This window comes from Euwallacea similis, chromosome 21 (genome assembly GCF_039881205.1).
Source record: "Euwallacea similis isolate ESF13 chromosome 21, ESF131.1, whole genome shotgun sequence".
NCBI classification, from domain to species: Eukaryota; Metazoa; Arthropoda; class Insecta; order Coleoptera; family Curculionidae; genus Euwallacea; species Euwallacea similis.
The window spans coordinates 2,783,007-2,802,046 of NC_089629.1; the positions used below are offsets into that span (position 1 = coordinate 2,783,007).

The window sequence follows — 19,040 nt, forward strand, 5'->3', positions numbered from 1 at the left end:
TTGGGACGTTTTGCGACAGTCTGAATTGAGATCAGCAGGGCACGATGTAGCTCGAGAGACCGCTTTCGGGGATTTCAATTATTATTTATTTTCTTTGTTGCAGGATATTTCAACTTCAACAGAAAAGAGGACGTCGAGATTATTTAGTATGACAGAGCGGCGAATTTATAATAAAGACAATATCTTGTTTAGTCTACATGTTAAATAAAATAACACACAATTTTGTTGTTGTTATAAACTTGCTAGGTAAATAAGGAGGCATATACGTGACATTGTTGACTTGTTATTCAACTGTTTTAGAAAAGAATGCCAGAAAACGAACTACACACAGTCATTCAGCACACATAATTAATTGAAGGCTATAAAAGTACCCTTTATAGCCTTTAGCCTTTTATAATCTTTTATAGCTAGTAGTGAAAAAAAAATATATGACAGTCATGAAAGCATTAGTTGACAAATTTGTCTGAGAGCACTGTATTTTAGATGAGAAATTTTAAGGCCCACTTTACCTTAAATTAAAGGAAAAGGGATGCAAATGAGGTAGGGGCAAGCCAATGTTTTACAACACTAATATTATTCACCATCAAGTCAAGAATTTCTGTTAATAATTTATTATTTTCTTTATTAATGTTGTTATTAAGTTGTAGATTTAACTATCATAGAGAACAAAAAGATCTTCTCTGAAGCTAATATAATCCCTTTCTACTCAATACCATTAGTAACTTTTTTTCTACAAACTTGCAGTAAATTAGGTTACTAACCACACGCATTTGCGAACTGAAAGTAGCGCATTATTGCACGCAAAAGGAAACGGTATGAAACAAAAAATTCTAAATATTCTCCATTTTAAAACAATTGTATTGCTAAGAGTAGCAAATTAGTGTATTAAATATTTTACAATTGTCTGGATTCGAATAATTACACAAAAATATTTTGCAACACTAAACGTTGTCCGCCATCTAGTCAAGAATGTCCTTTAACAATTTTCAATTTTTTTAAATAATTACAGTTTCATATACCTAGGTACTTATAAATAAAATTCAAGCCATATACAAATGATATATATTCCCTTTAAAAAATTCAATTGTAATATTATATAAAACTAAATATTTATAGAGTGTAACTTATTAAAACAAGGCAGACACATTCCAGGCTTTTCAGGACAATCATCACAGAAACTCGTTACTTTTGATACTATTCTGTTAGCCTTATAACTAGAACAAGTAGTTCGAAGTTTTTGATAGCATCCCTTGCAAATTTTTCTTTTTTTCCTTCCTGGTCCTGATGGTTTTATAAAAGTATGAAGTACTCTTTTATGAGAAGTTTCAGCTATCGTTATTGCAGGTAAATTCCTTATCAGTTGTGCTTCTAGATTTCTCCCAAATTCTGTAAGCGACATTTCTCTCGGAAATCTGATTGTAAAATAGTCTTGTATTTACAATGTAAATTCAAAGTAAAGTATCGAACACAACTTTGATGTGCCATTTTAATGATGGTATTGCATCAAATAATAAATAACAATTCAACTATTATCTACATAGTCTACATAAAAATACAACTTTGATAAAAATTCATTCCTTCTCAGTAGATGAAAAAGATTTTAAAAAAACTATTGTGTTTATCTTGTGCATAGGTGCAAATGAAATAAAAACACACTACGCGATTGAAATCTCAATGAGGCTGGTTGGTTTTGTCTACCTCTAGCAACACGCTTTGAATTGCTCAGTTTTTGCTATGACATGACGTCCATAACTCTAACCTCACTTTTCGAAAGTATGTTTAGCAGAAATTGTTTGTTTTTGTAGCCTTTTAACTCTGTTCTTAAGTTGAACAATTTCAATAATAAAACTCTCTTTAACACTTCATCCAAACCTGCAAAATTATTGTTTAGATCTTCAGCACTTAAAAACACAATGTCTAACAGGGCTTTACCGCAAAGCAAAGAGGCTCTTTTAAAATCTTATCGAACAAGGCTAAAAGATGATGTGAAAAGTATGCTGGAAAACTTCGAAGGTATGTAATAAAGGTTTAATGATTAATGCACAGGTATATAGTATTTTTCACACTTGCAAAATAACTTAAATACTGGACTTTGTGGTGGGTAAATTTCAAGTAAAATTTTCTCAACTAGTCTAGTATGAGTTAACAACTATCTACATTCTAGAAATAATAAAGCTTGCCAAAGGAGAACATGATACACAACTCTCACGATTGACTCAGTGTGAACAGGACACTTATGAAATGCATGTCCGAGCTGCAAATATTGTTCGTGCTGGGGAGTCTTTAATGAAACTTGTGTCTGATATTAAGCAATATTTAATTTTAAATGATTTTCCATCAGTTAACGAAGCTATTGCCCAAAATTCAAAATTATTTAGGTAAGCCAAAAACTGATTATTCATTATATTTTCTCAATAGATAGAAGAGTTACTTTTTGGGATGAAGAAATGTTTATCTTCTTTAGAACAAAACAATCAGAATGTGACCAGAAATTGATGTCCCTGAGAGATGACATGGCTGCAGATTTGTATGATTTAGAAGAGGAGTATTATAGTAGTATAAATAAATAGTCTAGAATGTAATTTTTTTAAAATTTATTGATTAAATTATATGTTAGTGTATTCATTGTCATTTAATAATTTCTCTAGAATCCAAAAAAAGAACACTCAAGTACTTTGTATAAGTTCTATTCAGTCTTAACCGCAGACAAAAGTTGCTTACACTTCTCTGCACCAGACTTATAGACTAACATTGCTAACCATGTGACACAGGTTGTTACTGTAGACAAAATTATCACCACACCATCATGAACCAATTTGTACCCTAATAAATTTCTAGAAATTCAGACAATTACTGCTAACTTCTACTTGAATTAGGGACTGGGGAAAAACTGAGGAAACATTGGTAACTTGAGAAAATTTAAAACAAATCTTATTTCATTCTTTTGTAATTTAGGAATACTTTATTTCCCTTAAACAGAAATGAAAACAGTAATTTTAGGGTCATTCAAATTAGTGGCAAATTCTCATACACAACTTTAACATTTTGAGATATCAGCTGAGTAACATCTCCAGAGAAAGTAGGTGGGTGAGAGTGCCCCACACCTTTAATATAAACCGTAGTTCCAGATGTGCAAAGTCTAGCTCTACATTTTCGAGAGTCTTCTTTGTTACAGGTCCAAACTGTTTGCTTAACATTCCTACGCCTCAATCTATACTCGAATCCTTTCAAAACCAACATTGGCAGTTTTCTTTTATTGAAGAAATGTATTGTTTCTAGAAAATTAATAAATCTTTGAGGGCTTTGGGGAAATTTTTTTCATTGTGGACATCCTAGGAACACTTGTTCAAAGACACTTGAGACTTTAATACCTTAGACACATAATTATTACCCTCAAATATAATTTTCAACTATTTTAATTACATTCCAGTTATAAATAAAGCAATAACAACAATCTTCCATAGGTCATTCTGTACAAAAGCCGGGGCACGTAATAACACTGAAATTCAACAGCCAACATTGTTGTCAACATTTCCTTCAAGTACTATGTACTTGCAATTCATTCACATAGTTATTCTTTACCTAGAGACGGATTCTTCGTTGAAAACTTCGTATTTTGAACATTAAGGTTAGCATTGAAATTACATAGTTTACGAGATGCATCGGTGTTTGTAATGGAGCACCTACAGCTAAAATCAAAACAAATATTTTTGAGGTTATGATAAAACGAAAAAAATCTGGGAGTTTTCAACATTATTATCCTGTCTCTCTCTGAGTCGTACGATCTGGTAACATACAACAAGGACAGCTATATGACGAATTAATTCTGTATCGCACATATTGACGTCCTTGTCCAGTTTGGGGTCTTGATGTTTTCGTACTCTCTCGTACCTGCGGTTACCTACTGATCCACTTATCTTCAGGGCTAATTATGTATTATGTAATCCTCCCCGCTAACCGGCGCTAAAACATAACGCAATAACAAGTGATGCTCGCGCTGGAATGTCTGCAAAGCGGATATATCCGGTTTTTGCGAATGGCGCTTCTTTTTTATGTTAAAGAGAGTTTAAAAGCGGTTTTTAATTAATTTTTCAGGAACTAAAAGAGGTAAATAGGTAAAACCTTATATTACTGGAATCGGCTTGGCGAGGGCTAGATGATGAACATGTAAACTACACGTGTCCCCTTGTAAGAACTTAAACTTGGATTTCTATCTCAAAATTGGGAAGTTATAGGCAAAATCATGATTGTAGAGTGAATTGTTATTATACAGAGTGTTTCATAACATTATGTCAAAAATTGAAGGAGTGAATCTGTGGATGATTTTAAGAAAGAAAGTTCATACGAATATGGGTCCGTTATCACTTCCTGCCTGAAATACGGTGTGATAAAAAATAGTTCTTTTTTTAGTTTTTTCCTAATAAGTCTGTTCAGGTATTAAATATTTTTATGAAAATTGGGGAACGTAGAAGAGACACATCTTTTAAGGGAAAAGAATGTTTTTAATTTCACTAGTGGCGACCGACCCTGAAGATTTTAAACGAAAAATATAATACGCACTTGGTTTTTTTTATAAAAATAATTATCTGGATGCTCCATATTTCTGTAAAAAACAAAGTCTCTTGAACATACAGTTACTACTGCTCCACAGGGCTGTTCAAACGATTTTCAACTAATTAAGAAAGATTTCAATAGTAGGAAGATTCTGTCCACCTTGCTTTTTATTCAGATCAAATGCCCGTAACATGAAACTAAAAATTACGAAAATATCTACATTTATTGACTAATAGGATACATCACATTGACAATCTGCGAGGCTAGCACGTTAACATCCCCAGCAAACGATGGAGGATGAGTGTGATCAAGCACTCTAATTAACATGGTGCTACCAGATATAAACATTCTTGCCCTACATTTTTTTGAATCTTCTTTGATGCAAGCCCACACTGTTTTCTCAGCACTGCGCCTTTTGATTCTGTATTCGAAGCCATAAAAAACTAGCATAGGCAATTTTCGTTTATTCATGAAGTGTATAATTTCTAAAAAATGATTTTAATAGAAAGGAAGAAGAGGAAAGTTTTTGCTTAACGATATACATACAGGTAAACAGTGGCTAGAGAAAGGTTTGTTTTACCAATAATTATAATACATCCTGTGTGGGGTATCTCACAGTGACAGCCTGCGAGGACAACGCGCTGATATCCTCAAGAAACGTCGGAGGATGGCTATGATTTAAGACTTTCACGTTCATGGCGTTTCTAGATGTAAACAGTCTTGCCCTACACTTCTTGGAGTCCGCTTTAGTACATGTCCAAACGGTTTGCTCCATAGTGCGTCTTTTTATCCTGAACTCATACCCTTTCCAAACTAGCATTGGCAGCTTTCTTCTAAAGAAGAAATGTATAGTCTCTAAAAGGGGAGTCATTATGAAATACAATATTAAGGCAGTACTGGCTTGGTTAAATTGATTTCAAGGAAAACTTTTAAAGTGAATCAGGTGTTGAAATAATTTATTTTGCAATCAAGGATAAACGACATTCAAATATTTGAGTTTGATAATTTTCTTTTGATTGTAGTCATAAAATGTAGCCTTATGATTATGAGCTTTCCCCCCAACCTTCACATTGATGCCTTCCGCAGTGAGGGTTGCCTTACAACCTATTGCCCTCATGCCGCAGTGGTACTTGGTTTTAGTGGGCAAACGTTCTTTGACCGTGAACTCATATCCATCTAAAATGACAATTTGGTTCTTGGTTCCTGGTCTAATATACAGCCCCTTGCCTGAAAATTATCCACATTAACATGGATAGTTTCACATAACAATACACATAAATTCAATATTTTACAAGAGTGAATATCTGAGAATATCAATATCATGGTAACTTTGTCAATAACATGATTTTCATGGAAATGAAGATATTGATCAAATGGTTGATTATAATTTCTTCATATATATCTATGGAAATCATCCTGCATTAGCAGTAGGAAAACATTACATAACTTAAAGATAGAGCGAAATTCAGAAATCACAGTAACAAACCAAATCATCTACAGTCTATACATTGATCTTTGGTGCAGCATTGTTAATGCAGACAGAATGCACATTTGCTTTCTTACAAATACGTGGTTTAAAGGATTTGGTATGTCCAGTTAGGTAGGTAACATGAGAAAACGTGCCTCATTAATATTTACTGAATAAGTTCTTGACTCGGCGAGGAATATAATTAACATACAAGTCTTCCATTTTAGTTACGATCACGTCATTTCTGGGCTGAAACGAACGGGGATGATTGTGACTACATGCTCTGACCGTAATGGTCTTGCCTTGGGTCTGTAGTCGGGCTTTGCACTTGTCCTTGCTTTTCATTCTACAGGCCCAAATGCTTTTGTCTATGGTTTTTTGCTCAAGGACGAATTCGAAGCCATCGAGAACCATTATCGGGTGCTTCCTACCTTTTATGAAATATACACCTATAAAATTAACACGTAAATAAAGGAAAACGCTTGGTATGCAGAGAAATGTTGTAGATATTTATGGTACCAATTTTACAGTATCGCAGGAAAATTAAGTTAAAAAGTTAAGGAATTTTTGGATTTCGGAATCATGTGAATATGGTCGAAGTGTGTCTTTTTCCTGAGACTTAAAACAAAAATAAGGAGTCGCAATGTAGCCATGACCAAGAATGACATTCACATATGCACATTGGACCCCTTTTTTTCATTGCGATTAGGTGTAGTCTTATTTACGTACAGTATACAGTATATTTCGCGATATTGCCGATATGAAAGAGTGTATGCTTCTGCGCATCTCCATTTGTAGTATACAAAAAAAAAGAAGTAAACGTAGTGGAGATTAGGTGCCCTACTGCAATGTTGCCGCCTGGCTTTCTTTAAAAAAAATTAATACATTTGATTGTTTCACGTTTAAGACTTGTATTTATTTTCTTATTTCATTTTAAAAAGAAAAATTATTTAAAATAATTTTGATGGCCAACTTCAAGTAATAATCAAGCAATCTGGCTGTTTAAAATCAAGCCGGCAACATTGCGGAGCTCATGCAGTACGATAGCTGATCTCCACTATCCCTACTTCGTTTTCTGTATACTATAAATGGAGATCCATGGAAGCGTACACTTCTTCATATCGCTAGTATTGCAAAATATACTGTTTAAATCCACCCAAAGTGGCGATTTGGTTCTTGATATCCTGCTTGGCAATTATGCACGTAAATTTCATTTTAAAGGAAATACATTTTAATTCTTAATAATAATAAATAAATAAATAATTTCATTGAGTTCAGATAAAATAAATAAGTGAGAAACATCCGTTAACAATTTACTGAGGAAAGTTTTGATTGTCGCGACGAATATAATTAATACACAGATCTTCCATTTTGGTTAAGGGCACTCCAATTCTGGGTTGAAACGAAGGACAGTGGTTGTGATCAGAAACTATTACCGTGACGGTCTTTCCTTTGGTCTGTAGCCGGGCTTTACACTTGTCCCTGTGCTTCATTCTACAGGCCCAGACGTTTTTGCCTACAGTTCTGCGCTCAAGCACGAACTCATACCCATCAAGAATTAATATTGGATGCTTTCTACCTTTTACGAAATACACACCTAAAAAGAGAAAGAAGTTTGTTGCGCAAATAAATAAATCCTGTTTATTGTTAGTTTTGAACCAAGTACAGGTTCTAATTTCACGTAAACAGGCGAAAACAAAATAAGGCCCTTTCAATACTCTCATATATGGGACTTTTGGAGTAGTCTTGAGGAGAAATTTAGCACCTAAGAGGTATCTGCGGCTTTTATAAGAAGTAACTTTAATCGTCAATGCCGGAGGGGACACTGAAAGGTCCTAATATGGGCATAGAAATTTTAAATGACAGAGCGGATAAGCACCTAATCAACTGTTAAGTTCTTCATCTTAAAGTCCGAAGACTTCACAAGTATTTTTTGAGGATTTTCCTAAAGGTCAGGTCTCAAAGGTGTTGTCTCCCTATCTAATATTCTTCAAGCTTTTAAAGGAATTAAATAAAATTACATTGAATATTGCAATATTTAGTGTTTAATATCAACTAAAAAATAACTATGAAAGCAAAAAACTTAGATTCGATTTTTTAAATGTTATCCAGTGGGGATGCAGCGAGGGCAACAATAGAATTTTTAGTCTTTGCTTGCACACAAATGTGAAAATTTAAAAAAGGAAATTTTTTATTGTGCTTAGTCTGCCATATTTCAAGATTTTGAATAAAATTTTGGTTCAGGCTACTCCTGCACAATGTTCAAATCAAGTTCAAAGGTTCTGGACAAAATTAGCAACATTTCCATATTATATCTTTCGCAGTACGAAATTAGTGCCTTAAATTTCTACAGTTATTAAAACAATAGTTTGTACTATATGACGTTTTTACCCCCTAAGGACAGCTTTTAAACATTCAAATAAGGTTTAGTTTAACTTTATGCAAGTAGGTCATATCAGATGTGTAGTTTCTTCGATCTTATACGTCCAGTTCTTCTTTCTACTATCCGTGTTCTGGATGCTGGTATAGAGATTTTCGATCCCAAAGTCGGCCAACGTGGTCATAGAAGCTCTCTTCCGCTCATGCAAGGTAGGCTCATGGTTGTGCTCTTCGCCAGTTAGGGAGACCACAGAGCTGTTGGTAATTAATCTCGCTTTGCATTTATCCTTTTTCTTCGCACATGCCCAGAAAATTTTCATGTCCTTTTTGCATTCCATGGTATATTCGTAATCGGCTAAGACGATTATGGGGCGTTTTCTGCCCAGGACCACATACATTTCTAAAAGAAGGGAGATATTAGTACCGATTTTTCAACCGGCTTAAGTAGGCATTGAAAGCTGTATGAAATTTAAGTTGTTTTCGTGTGATAGCCCGAATAATTTGTAAGTTCACAGGAGTTGAAGTAGTGAAAATTAACCTTTATCTAGGAAGGTTTTGGAGAACGTTGCAGTAAAACAATAAAAGCTTTGTTAATTACTTGCAGCTTTAATATCGTTTAAGGTAATTAATATTTATGCATACAAAGTGTTCATGATATTGTTCACATCGACAATAAATTGCCGGCATTATTTATATTAAAAATTAATTTAATTTAAAAAATATGACACATCTAAAGGTTTCACAACGCAATTTCATGCGTTTAAATGGTGTTTGAAACCCATTATTTATTACATAAAACCACATTTTGAATCTAAAAGTAAACAAGGTGGAGCACTATATAAAAACCTGTATCAAACTCATTTATATAATTAGTTCCTATTAAAAGAACATTATGACTTTTACCTTGAGTCTTCAATTTTCGATGTTTGTATGTATCTGCTGGATGCATGATGTAAGTATTGAATTGGAAGTGTAACCCATCACCAAAAAGCTAATTATCCAGATTATCGTACTCGCAAATGCTACGATTAAACTTAAAGACATTGACGACTGTGAAGCACAAATAGGGATAACTTTCAAAGAACTTACATCGAAGATAATGGAAAATGTTGACGAGAAGTCTGAGAAGGTTCAATGCTTCCAGAAGTGTATGTGGAGAAAGAATCATTTTTTGCTTGAAGATGGACATATAGATTTAGTCAAAATACAGGCAAGGAAAATAATGTTCATTGAACAAGGGTAGCAATAATGAATTTTGATTTATATTGAAATTAGGATTACTTTTCGGATCGATTAAGCAGTGAAAAGAAAACTGAAGAAATGATGTCTTGCTTGAAAGGCATTGGGTTGATTGAATCCTGTCAGGATATGCTAATGTTGAAAAAGTGCGCTATTTCTGACAACAACTAAACAAATGCGAAAGAAAATCTGTATATTTAATAAAATAAAGCAATCTTACCACAGTAATTTATGAGTCTGAATAGTCCAACCTTGTAGCGAAAAAGCTGATCCTAGATAAATTAAACCCTTACAAAACGCCTTTATTCATGACCCCAATACCATTCTGATTTTTACTCACTAGTTTCAGCATGTTAATTACAATTAAAGGAACTGAGTTAGCTCTTTCTGAAGACCAAAAAATTAAATCCTTGGGATGCTCTCTTCTTACCAAACATGACATAATTCAATGGAACCGTCTGGGAGATGTCCTAAGATCTTCGACCCATGTATTGGAACCAGTTGGAAGACTATTCACTAAAAGAGTATACTAAAGTTGACATGCTCAAGTTGTTTCTTATGTTGAAGATCATCTTACCATTCTAGGAATTGTGTCCTCAGTAGAATATTTAGAATGGGTTGCGTGAATTACTGTGGATGGTTGTTATATGAATGTAGAAAAATAAACATTTTTAAACTGTAGAATAATTTTTCACCTAAAGGTGCCCTTAAAAGATGATTTTGACCCTGTTACAATGTTATAATGGGATTTCAATGTCAATCATCAATAATATGTAAACAACATAAGGAAAAAGCGGAAATGGCTATATAATATCGATAAGCAAAATAACAATTTTAGTATAATTAATACATATTCAAGCTTAATGCCTTTATTACTTTCAAAGGTATATATTGATATGAAATCCCTCAAACCATCAAAGTTTACTTTATTCGTCCATAGATATTCGTTACATAGAAAGCATGATCCGGAAATTTTTGTTTTTGACCATCTGTATACTCCTGACATGTAGTGTAAGTTACTTAAAAAATGTATGCAAAATTTTTGTGAATTTTAAAAAAATTTCTCTGAGCTTGAACCGAACTAATTCGCCCTGAATTCGATTTCGATTGAGAAGTCTCTCAGATTTTCTGAAGGTTTCAGAACTTTTCGAAGTTCTGAGCATTTTCTGATGCCCAATTTAATTTTGTAGTTTTTTGACGATTTTTTGACAACCTACTTATTATTCCATTTCAGACAAATGGGTCCTCCCTGGAGGATGTTCTATTAGAAAATCTTAGCAAAGTTGACTTAGAACAATGTGAACAAGAAGTAGGAATCACTTTAGAAGAAGTTCAAAAGAATATGACGGACCCTTTCAACAACGGAAACGAAAAATGGTTGTGTATGGCCAAATGCATTGCTATCAAACAAGGCTTGATTCGAAGCGATGAAACAATAGATTCAATCAAAATTAGGGTAAGAGTTACTTTGTGGGGCATATTTTATCCTAATAATACTTATCGGAACATATCGAAACGGTCTATTGAATCAAGGTTGGTGAATTAACTGGTACTTTATTGAGTACGATTTAATTCAGATTAGTTAAGCGAGGATCAAAACTGACAGTGATTTGTCGAAAACCCTAAAACATGAATGTTTGTGATGTGTGAAAATAAAAAAAATCATGTGTTAAACATTAAAAGGAGCAAAACTTAAGAAAAATCAAAATCATGATAAATGCTTTAATGTGGTTTAGCGACCTGCTGGAAGGCGAGTTACCACTTTCAAGAATTACCCATTTTATTACCTTCTACTATTCATTAATGGCTACACGTCTGCAGAAAATATATAGATCAGTTTCCTACTGATCATGATCCCATTTTTTTGTTTTAGGCAATATTTGGACCATTGAAAGGAAATTTCAATATCGAATCGTTAGTATCGTGTATGGAGAAAATAGGAAAAATCTCCTCTTGCCAAGATGTCCTCAAAATAAGGGAATGCTATAAAAAGGAAGGGCTGATATGAACCATTTCTCCCCTATTTTGTTATTGTTGAAAATATATGCTGCAGTTATGAATAGTTATGCGACTTTGATTGGCCAAATCTCGTAGCTTAATTAATTACACAAAATTTAGGTATCAAACATTCTGAAAAAATAAAAGAGAAGAGAATTCATATCAAAATCAAATTGAAGAAGAATCAAATTAAATCACATAAGGATTTTCAATACGAAAATCCCTCATCATTTTGCCGTCTCAGTATACCCAATAGGCCTTAAAAAATAATTGTGACTATATTAGATCATTACAATAGAAGCTCAATGTCAATAATAAATGGTAGTTCACAGGATAAATGAAAAGACCGGAAATGACCTGGGAAAGCCAAATAAAATTAGAAATAATATTATAATTTTAGTATAATTTATTACACATTTAATGGCAATTTTCAACACACTGAGAAACATAAATTGATATAAAACTTTCAAACTATAAAAGTTAATTAGTCATTCATAGATAATCGTTAAATAGGAATCTTCAGAATATTTCCAAAAAAGTTTCAGAATTAAGCAAAAAATTCAAATTTCTGGAACTGAGTGCTCAGCGGCGCAGCACGAAAAGTTTGGGATGGTAAAAGGAGCTTGACCGCATAAAAAGTACAACTTTATTACTATTCATATTTTGAACGCCAGTGACTGTATAAAAATTCAACAATTATACAACACCCTGTATCCTAATACTGAAACGTTTGTGATTGCTCATCTAAATGAAGCGTTGTTTTAGTTAAACTTCAGGAATCGCCTTCCGAAATAATCGAGTACTTTTTGCAGATATATGAGGTGTGCCAATGATATGCAATCGGTCGACATATCTTTTAACATTAGAATTAGAGCAAAAAGCCAAATAAAAACGTTGTGCATGCAAGGAACTATATATTACTTCTAGGACTGTTGGACTCCGTGCAGAGTCCCACGAAAAAACACTAGTTGAAGGTCACCCCTCGAGTTAGGGTCAACAAAAAATATTTTCATTTTTCATGATGTAGGTTGCAATAATATTCAATCTATTTGCGTGGATTGTTTATACAGAAAAAATGAGTATTTCATCTGTTCGCTTGTTATTTGTTGTTGCCAGATTTGGATCCTTGTTTGGGTGGGTTCGAAGGTCGAATAAATGGTATAAGGTATTGATCGAAAATTGAGGGATTGTCTAAGACAATATTTACTTAAATAGATATACTATGGCCGAAAATTAAGTGATGTGTAGGTCTACACGTCCCTACTTACCTACATACACGAGGATTAGCATGGCACCATTGATAAAACCTAGATAGCAAAAGGATAAAAGTGAAGAAATATATGTAGATAAATATTAATATAATATGAAGAAGATTTAAAGGGAATGAGGATAGTCCATTTTAATTCAAGTTTAAATAATAAATTTGAATCTATTCATGTTTTTATTCATGTTTCTATTCAAGTTTCAACGGATAGAGCGCCTCAAAATAAGAAGTTGTTTCTTTTTTGTTGAATCTGGGGTGCCTTACAACTGAATTTTTTAAATGTATAAACTTAATAAAAATTTAATTAAAAAAATTAAAAATTGTTCATCCATATTCGAAGAAAAGAACACAATTTGATGTTAAATAATGGGAATTTCCCTTCAATTTTTTAGCTATTCATAGAGGATGCGATGTGATAAAGAAAAATTAATCTCATAATATGGCCTGAATCACACCATTTTGTAAACGGAAACGGAAGCGTCAAATTATCAATTTTGCATGTAATGGAAAGCAAAGTATAAAACCAAAGACTAACCAGAGGTAAGCATAGTTCGTAGCTGACAGCTGCAGAATTCAGTTTTATCAGAAAAAGGAAACATGAGCAATAACAAGTTGATATCGGCTAGTGCCCTTTTGGTGTGCTTCGCATACATGGTGAGCAAAATACTAAATTTTTTATATTTTAAAAATTGACACAAATTTCAGGTTTGCGCAGACACACCAAATGGTGGGGCCCATTTAATGAAGCAACCTTCCAAGGAGTTTGTCGAGCAATGTGAGAAAGAAATTGGTGTAACTTTACAAGACCTGCACAATAGTAACGAAGATAATGAGAAGAAGATGTGCTTCCATAGATGCCTCGCTACTAAAGATGGGTACATTAGCGCCGACGGAGTCGTCAATATTGAGCGCATTAAAGTAGATGTTTTGTCGCACTTTTCATTGCTTACTGTATATATTTTTTCTAAATTCTAGGAATATTTGGCGTCAAATCCAGAAAAGCCCAACAATATCGATGCTATAACATCGTGTTTGGAAACCGTTGGTCGTGTCAGTTCTTGCCAAGACATGGTCAAAATGAAAAACTGCTTTAAGCCATAGGATTGGTGAAAGAAATCAAGTTAGGATATGTTCTCGTTGCGCTTTATTTTTATTTTTGAAAATGCTTGGATTGGAATGAAATAAAAGTTCATTAATTGTTTCCAATGTTGTGCTCTTGGACATATTACTCCCATATTTATACCTATGTTAGATAGTTAGTATCCAGACCATATATCTTGTTGACAAGAGAATTGGCACACATGATAAAATTTCTATTAACAGAAACAACAAGCAACTCGCTCCTGAAATGAATCGAATCACTTCGTTGCTCACTATTTCAACACCGTTTGGTATGTTTAAGCCAGAGATGCATTTGTTGACTGTAATTGACCAAATGGCGTGAAGCGGAGTCCAGTCAGCAATCGAGAAGTTCGAAATGGAAAATTATCGGTTTGAGCCACGCAAATTCGGCAAATACCGAGAGCATGGAGTTGGGGAATCAAAGAGCTGTTTATGAAAAAAACGTATATTTAGTGCGCAAATTAGCTGTGAATCTGCGGCTTGGTATACCGAGTGGTCAAACTGTCCACGAACTGAACGTTAACAACTTGGGCTACGCAATCCTCATACTTTCCCCTGAAGTTGGGCGGATGATTGTGCACCGCATTGTTCTTCATGTACAAAGTGTTTCCTGAAGTGTGGATTCTCACTTTGCATCTCGTTTTTGAACCGACATTGAACCTGCACGCCCACATGGTCTTCGATTGGAATTTCTTCTCCAATTTGAAATTGTTCTGATTATAAATTAGTAGCGGGTTTTTGCGTCCCAGGAGAAAGTAGACTGTATCTAAATGGAAAAATGTACTTTACTATTAAAACGACTCTTACTAAGACATCTAATATTTATCTAAATCTTAGTAACAATAACTACCAGCGGAGCACCCTATATTGACAGACTTAGAACACACGTTTATCTTCGAACTAATCTCTCCCTGTGATCTGTGTTCTTGGAAAGTGGGAAAATGGTTATGAACCACTGAAGATTTCTTATAAATCATTTTATCCAAAGACAAGATCCTCGATTTGCAGCGAAACTTGTCTTTCATCCTACAGCACCAATACGTTCTATTTGTGGTCCTGATTTCTATTCGATACTCGCAATTGTCGAAAATAAGAATTGGGTGCTTGCGAGGATGACTAAAGAACATTATATGTTCTGAAATAGGATTGAGGTTGAGTCTTTAAATTTCTAGGCAACAACTGGAAAACCTTCGGGGGAAAGAGCTATGCTACATCTGGAAATAGCTGTCTAGCACTAAAATTGCTGTCCCCATAAACAGATTCTTATCTAAAAAAGAGGGCTTTATTGAGGTTCGTTTGAATGCATTGTAAAATTAGGATAACTTACATATGGATACTTCCAGTGAAGCGTCGTTCTTTCTCGGTTGACTTCAAAATTTCACAAAATGGATCAAAACACGGATTTATAAAGCCGCATGCTGTTACAACTTATCCACCAGTTTTCGTTAAATTTTATTATCAGTCTTATCCATAATTGGAAACGTTTTGAACTGATTTATTTAAATTGCTCAAATTCTGCATTTTCAACGCAATCCAGGACAAGAGAATTAGTTTATACCAATAACTATTGACTGAAAAATCTTTTTCGCATTTCCTCACTCTCGATCATCAAACTTAGGCTTGAACAATTTTCGTAATTTCCATTGAAGTTTGGAGGATGACTATGATCGACGGACGACCTCACAAATAACCTGTAATCCGAAGTATGAATCCTCATTTTGCACCGATGGGCCGAATATTCTGTACAAGTCCAAAAAGTCTTTCCACCAGCTTTCTTGCCTACTTTGAATTAAAAGTTGTTGAATATAAGGATAGGGTGTTTGCGACCGGTTTGGAAATAAACTTCACGAACTAGAAATGAGAAATTTAGGGCTCATGGAAAATAATGTTGTTAGAGAGTCGAACAGCTGTTTTTGAGGATACGGATGCTTGGTATACAGTGCGAGCCATTTAGAACAACTGTCCCTATATTAGTCAGGTTAGCTGATGCCTTCTTTAAACAGTCGTTGTTGTGTATTTACAGGAGTTCTCTTTTTAACCTGATTTTTATCTAGAATGCACTGTATATTGCATAAAGATTAGCTATGAAAAGGCTGAGTTCATTGGCTGGTCCGTGCAAAGGGACTCATTTCCGGAAGTTTCTGTGAAACTTAATCTTTTAACATACAAATATTCAGCTTATATCAACTTCTTATTCTGGACCTGCTTCAAGTTAACCGAACGGTAGTCGCTGACTTCGATTCTGTAATCGTTGAAAGATTTGTAAATATACGGCAATTAGACTTGTTATACAGTATAATTAAAAAACTGGATCGTCTGAGTAAAAAGTATCCTTTGTTAATTAAACAGATTTATTATAGAATCAGAATTGTATAAACTAATATAAAGAGCCAAATTAGATGAACAAGAGGTACGTGGGATCACGACTTATACCAAACATATAAAACATTTTATCATTAAGGTATAAAGTGAACTAAAGGTTCATAAAAAATTATTTCAAGATTACTACTCATCAAAACGTCGCATTACGACTTGTCTGCATCATATATGACTTCAATTACTGATAGTCTATTCTCTATAATTAAATTAAATTTGTTTATGAATGTATGAAGACTTCGCAACATCCCAACATATGTAAATGACATAGAACCTTATAGTAGAAAAAAGTGATATCACTATTAGTCCATGACCGTTTGGTACAGTCACTGATTTATCATAGCCAGGTCAGAAACATTCGAAATTCCTCACGTAGAGGGTCTTCCCAGTTGAATAAATCCTGGAGACTGATACACTACGTTGACCACATGAGAATTTACTATAGTCATCGAACTATCATATGTAGGAGGGTGGGTATGTTCGAAATTCCTTACATACAGAGTCTTCCCAGCTGAATAAATCCTGGCCTTGCACTTATGGGAAGTTTCCCTGGTACAAGTCCATAAGGTCTTTACACCGGCACGTGCCTTGAACCGGAAGAGATTCTTGTCTTTTATCATAATGGGGTGCTTCTGTTTGACTGTAAAACTGATCATTTCTAGAAGAAAAAAATAGTTAAAATAAGGTTTGGCAAGCTCATTTTGGATAAATTAGGGCTTAATTCAGAAGAAACACGTTTAGAATGGGTATAGATATGTAGGTAAAATTCCCAAAATAGCTCAAAAAAGCTATAAAATAGAAAACAATATATTTTTTCTATTATTTTTTAAGCTGGCATCCTTGTGAATACATTATATTAACATGTTGTGCAAGAAGCCTGTCTTTGTTACCATCAAACGTTGGTTCATGGTTGTGAGGGAGATTCTTGACGTCCAACATTTCAGAAAAGGAATAAATCCTAACTCTACATTTATGCCTCTCTTGGGAACACACCCACAGCGTTTTACTCCCGTATTTGCACTTAATTCGAAATTGGTAGTCTTGGTATATCAACATTGGATTTTTCCTTTTGCGGAAGAAATGTATGACGCCTCCTAAAAATATTCTTCAGATTAGCAGGGGAGTAGAATATCGTTTATGGTGATTGTGGCATTGTGGTGAGAGTGGCCGATCAAGACTGATGATGAAGGATGAACTCCTTGAAGTAAATTATATGATGTAAAATTAAGTTTTTCTTCATCGATGGGAGCTATCAGCAATTTTCGATATCACAAAAACTGTAAGGATTATGCTAGCGAAGGATGTATGTAGTATCTTCTGTAGCTGATGCAAAACGGATGATTTCGCCATACAAGAATCATGTATTTTGAAACAGTCACCGTTTTTTCATTCTGCCACATTTTCCTCGAAAAAATACTTCCCAAATGGGCATAATTGATACCAAATTGCTTTTCCTCACTGTTTTATTAAATTACATCTTATCACGTAACTAAGAAATTAGAAAACATCACTTATAAGTATCATAACGTACTTAACAACGTACTAATAATATAATTTTTCTCGCTCATACTGCGACTCTCTGAAAACCTTCATCAATTTTGTTCCGTAAGAAGACATAAATATGGGACTCACAGATTAGAGATTACCACAAGTTTTAGTTTAAAATGTTTTAAATTAAACATAAACAGTTTTTAAAGGAAAATCAGATTTCAGTCTGAAGTCATATACCATCCTCAAGAAGGTGCAACGCTGAGCTAGATGCTGAGTTAGGTGGTTCGGTTCTCGCTTTTCTGCGTTGAGGGGCATATTTTAACCAATCCATGATGGACTTTTCGACATCCCTTTCTGTGGTGTTTTCTTTCAGTCCTTTAGCGCTTTGGAGAATTGATTCTGAAACGATGACACAGAAAATTTTGCAAGATGATGAACGTATAGTGCAGAAACGAAGAAGAGATTACGAGGGAGATAAATATATGCAATGATGTATCATCGTGATATGCTGAAGAAGATACGACTTACCTTTAAGCACCGAAGCCACCTTGTAATCCTTCAATGGTAACTTGCCTTTTTTTCCAAACCAACTGAATGCAATGGCGATATTTAGATCCAAAATACGAGACATGGATCTTTGGGTAATTTCCTGCAAATGGTACCCGCCTATCTGCTTCACATAGTCCATCTAAAAATATTGAGTTATACAATCCAAATTCGATAAAAGGAAATAAGTCAGTTTCCCCAGAACTTACCAGACTTGAATATTTCTCTGGAATATCTAAAACTTGCTCCATGGACATTAGTTGGTCAAACGAGGTAATAGGAAGCGTCAATCCCCACTCGTCCGTTCCTTCTGCCGATTCTTTCTTCATAATTTTGCTCATACTCTCCACAAGCAACATCAACCTCAAGACATCTCGTTGCATTAAATCTAGTTTATTGTTAACTTTTTTTAGCTCAGTCATAACTTTCCCTAAAATTAACGTTCCTCAAAAAAAAACTTAAAATAACCCAAAACGACAGGAAACGTGTGTACTGTATGAAAAACTAAAGAACCTTACCATAAATCTAACTCGGAATCAATGTGGAACACCTGAATATAAACATCAACCTGATGAAAACTTTAAAGCTTCTGTGTGAAGACCA

At 34.1% G+C, this 19,040-nt stretch overlaps 4 protein-coding genes across 4 annotated transcripts in view; 3 read left to right on the plus strand and 1 right to left on the minus strand.

Moving 5' to 3' along the window:
- Positions 1-1,793: 1,793 nt before the first annotated feature.
- On the plus strand, positions 1,794-2,621 carry MED22 (Mediator complex subunit 22). Its single transcript, XM_066400726.1, has 3 exons — positions 1,794-2,013; positions 2,165-2,378; positions 2,465-2,621. The coding sequence occupies exons 1-3, from the start codon at positions 1,914-1,916 to the stop codon at positions 2,568-2,570; spliced, it is 420 nt and encodes a 139-aa protein (XP_066256823.1). The 5' UTR covers positions 1,794-1,913; the 3' UTR covers positions 2,571-2,621.
- A 6,723-nt stretch (positions 2,622-9,344) lies between these two features.
- On the plus strand, positions 9,345-11,648 carry LOC136415999 (uncharacterized). Its single transcript, XM_066400951.1, has 8 exons — positions 9,345-9,353; positions 9,405-9,611; positions 9,677-9,786; positions 9,984-10,164; positions 10,500-10,524; positions 10,581-10,651; positions 10,875-11,096; positions 11,514-11,648. Exons 1-8 carry the CDS (start codon positions 9,345-9,347, stop codon positions 11,646-11,648), a joined length of 960 nt encoding a protein of 319 aa, XP_066257048.1.
- Positions 11,649-13,463: 1,815 nt separating this feature from the next.
- LOC136415924 (uncharacterized) lies at positions 13,464-14,103 on the plus strand. Its single transcript, XM_066400836.1, has 3 exons — positions 13,464-13,556; positions 13,608-13,820; positions 13,878-14,103. The coding sequence occupies exons 1-3, from the start codon at positions 13,500-13,502 to the stop codon at positions 14,001-14,003; spliced, it is 396 nt and encodes a 131-aa protein (XP_066256933.1). The 5' UTR covers positions 13,464-13,499; the 3' UTR covers positions 14,004-14,103.
- A 4,002-nt stretch (positions 14,104-18,105) lies between these two features.
- Positions 18,106-19,040, minus strand: part of LOC136415792 (protein tramtrack, beta isoform-like) — a 108,022-nt gene continuing 107,087 nt past the window's right edge. The window contains exons 4-6 of the mRNA XM_066400609.1: positions 18,647-18,867; positions 18,420-18,579; positions 18,106-18,290 (exon numbers count right to left, since the gene is read on the minus strand). Coding sequence (XP_066256706.1) covers positions 18,121-18,290; positions 18,420-18,579; positions 18,647-18,867 — 551 coding nt within the window. The 3' untranslated portion in view covers positions 18,106-18,120. The remainder of the gene's footprint in view (positions 18,291-18,419; positions 18,580-18,646; positions 18,868-19,040) is intronic.

Excerpts from the sequence above, each read along its gene's own strand:
- MED22 (XM_066400726.1), top strand. The coding sequence starts at position 1,914 with ATGTCTAACAGGGCTTTACCGCAAAGCAAAGAGGCTCTTTTAAAATCT. Across the intron at positions 2,014-2,164 it reads TATGCTGGAAAACTTCGAAG|AAATAATAAAGCTTGCCAAA; the intron begins GTATGTAATAAA and ends TCTACATTCTAG. Across the intron at positions 2,379-2,464 it reads CAAAATTCAAAATTATTTAG|AACAAAACAATCAGAATGTG; the intron begins GTAAGCCAAAAA and ends TATCTTCTTTAG.
- LOC136415999 (XM_066400951.1), top strand. Across the intron at positions 9,787-9,983 it reads GATATGCTAATGTTGAAAAA|TTTCAGCATGTTAATTACAA; the intron begins GTGCGCTATTTC and ends TTTACTCACTAG. Across the intron at positions 11,097-11,513 it reads TAGATTCAATCAAAATTAGG|GCAATATTTGGACCATTGAA; the intron begins GTAAGAGTTACT and ends TTTTTGTTTTAG.
- LOC136415924 (XM_066400836.1), top strand. The coding sequence starts at position 13,500 with ATGAGCAATAACAAGTTGATATCGGCTAGTGCCCTTTTGGTGTGCTTC. Across the intron at positions 13,557-13,607 it reads TGGTGTGCTTCGCATACATG|GTTTGCGCAGACACACCAAA; the intron begins GTGAGCAAAATA and ends CACAAATTTCAG. Across the intron at positions 13,821-13,877 it reads TCAATATTGAGCGCATTAAA|GAATATTTGGCGTCAAATCC; the intron begins GTAGATGTTTTG and ends TCTAAATTCTAG.